We start from the raw sequence: 1714 nt of genomic DNA, 5'->3' as shown, positions 1-1714 counted from the left end.
CTTCTCCGGGCCAGCCGGAAACGGCCGAGCGCCATCCGGAGATGCCCGAACCTCACTCGGGCCTGTCCGGAAATACCCGAACCCTGGCCCATGTTCCACGTGACCTACCAGCGGAGGTTCCCGAGCTTGGGACGAAGCTGTCCGGAGATGCCCGAAGGCCGTGGTCACTTGGGGTCTGCCTGGTTCGAATCTGGCCTCCGGCCACAGCCTGGCCCTGGACCTTCCATGACCATGGGCCTGGCTTCCTAGGGCTGCAGCCTCAGCTCCATGCGGGCACAGCTGCCGGGCTGCACGGGCCACGGACGGGGCCAGCTGCCCGCACCCCAGGCTGCACTCTCCTAGGCCTGGGCAACCTGTCTCCTCTCTCCTGAGACATAGGTCAGGCCCCGGGTCCCAATTTCTGACTGCGCTCAGCACCAGGGGCTGCAGAACCCGCCGGGGCCAAACGGGGATAATCTGCCCCTGCCACCCCCCGCCCAGGTCTCCTCCTGGTTTCAAATAGTGTCTGGTTTCATCCTGAAACAGGAGGTGTCACCTTCCTGCCCCAATGTCTGCTGGAGCATTCACTTGTCACTGGGGGTAGCCTTGTTTTGACAGTCCCTGTTCATTTGAGTGAACTTCGTTCTTGCCCTCTGCTCAATTCACATCCCCACACCATCTCCCGCCACCCCTAAGGGCACAGACACCCCCTCATCCACTCCCCCCTGTACATACACACATCCCATCCCCCTTCACACCGGTAACAAATGGCCCCAGTACACAAATTGTCCCCCTCCAGTACACTCCCTTACAGATCTGCAAACCGGTGTCCTCGCCTGGATTCTTTGCCAGCATCAGGGTTAGCGAATGTGAGGAATTGTCAAAGCAGAGGGCTTGGGAGAAACTGAGACTATGGGCAGACTCCCAAGAACACCCCTGGCTGCACACTCCAGAAACATCCCGGAGCCATGCTGGACTGGCAGGGCTGACGTGGACGGGGGTATCCCACCACACACACACTTTCGGCGTACCCAGGGGAGGAGAAGGGTGGTGTTTCCATGTTGGGTAACTCTAATGCCTCATGGTGCCCGCTTGTCTCCGCACTGACCAGCTGTGGCTCAAGGTGAGATGGGTAAAAACTGTCCCAAGAAATTAAAAAAAAAATGTGCTGGGCCAAATTCAGAAGAAGGGAACAAACTGACCCCTGAGCAGGTGTGAGCAGGTAAGCTCACGTCTGTGTCTTAGGGCACATGCTCTGCGGAGTCCGCTAGTCTATTTCCCGAGGTGCCCGAAGCCTGGCGTGTTCCTCGTGTGTGCAGCGCCCCCGGGGCTTTGCAGACCAGGGCCCTGCCCCAAGGAGCTGACAAATGAGCACGCCCAGGGCTCGGGGAAAGCACGGGGGCGTGTAGCGGGTGGCTGCGAAGTGGTGGGGGGGGGTCTCTTCCGTACCCCTGCGGGTTCGGGGAGCAGCAGCCCCGCTCGCCGGGGGGCAGGCAGGGGGCTGGGAGGCTGCTCGCTATGGGGAGCGGGTGCCCTAGCGGCAGGGACCCGCTCCACCCCCCTAGCGCCCGCCTGCAGGTCCCCTCTAGGGCGCCCCTGCTCCGCGGAGGGTCCCGCCTTAGGGGGACGAGCCTGGCCCACCTCGCGGGCGCTGTGCTCCGCCCCAGAGCAGGCCGGGCCCCGCGGCTCCCCGCACCCCGCCCGCCGCCTGGCTCCGCCCGCCCGCCGCAGTGAC

At 63.4% G+C, this 1714-nt stretch overlaps 1 protein-coding gene across 1 annotated transcript in view; it reads left to right on the top strand.

The window, feature by feature from the left end:
- Positions 1-1060: 1060 nt before the first annotated feature.
- CLTB (clathrin light chain B) overlaps positions 1061-1714 on the top strand; it is a 6607-nt gene continuing 5953 nt past the window's right edge. Inside the window, exon 1 of the mRNA XM_026659336.1 lies at positions 1061-1102. Within this exon, the coding sequence (XP_026515121.1) occupies positions 1061-1102 (42 nt within the window). The remainder of the gene's footprint in view (positions 1103-1714) is intronic.

This window comes from Terrapene carolina, unplaced genomic scaffold (assembly GCF_002925995.2).
Source record: "Terrapene carolina triunguis isolate 2854851 unplaced genomic scaffold, T_m_triunguis-2.0 Scaffold629, whole genome shotgun sequence".
NCBI classification, from domain to species: Eukaryota; Metazoa; Chordata; order Testudines; family Emydidae; genus Terrapene; species Terrapene triunguis.
This window is presented reverse-complemented; position numbering and strand designations above follow the sequence as displayed.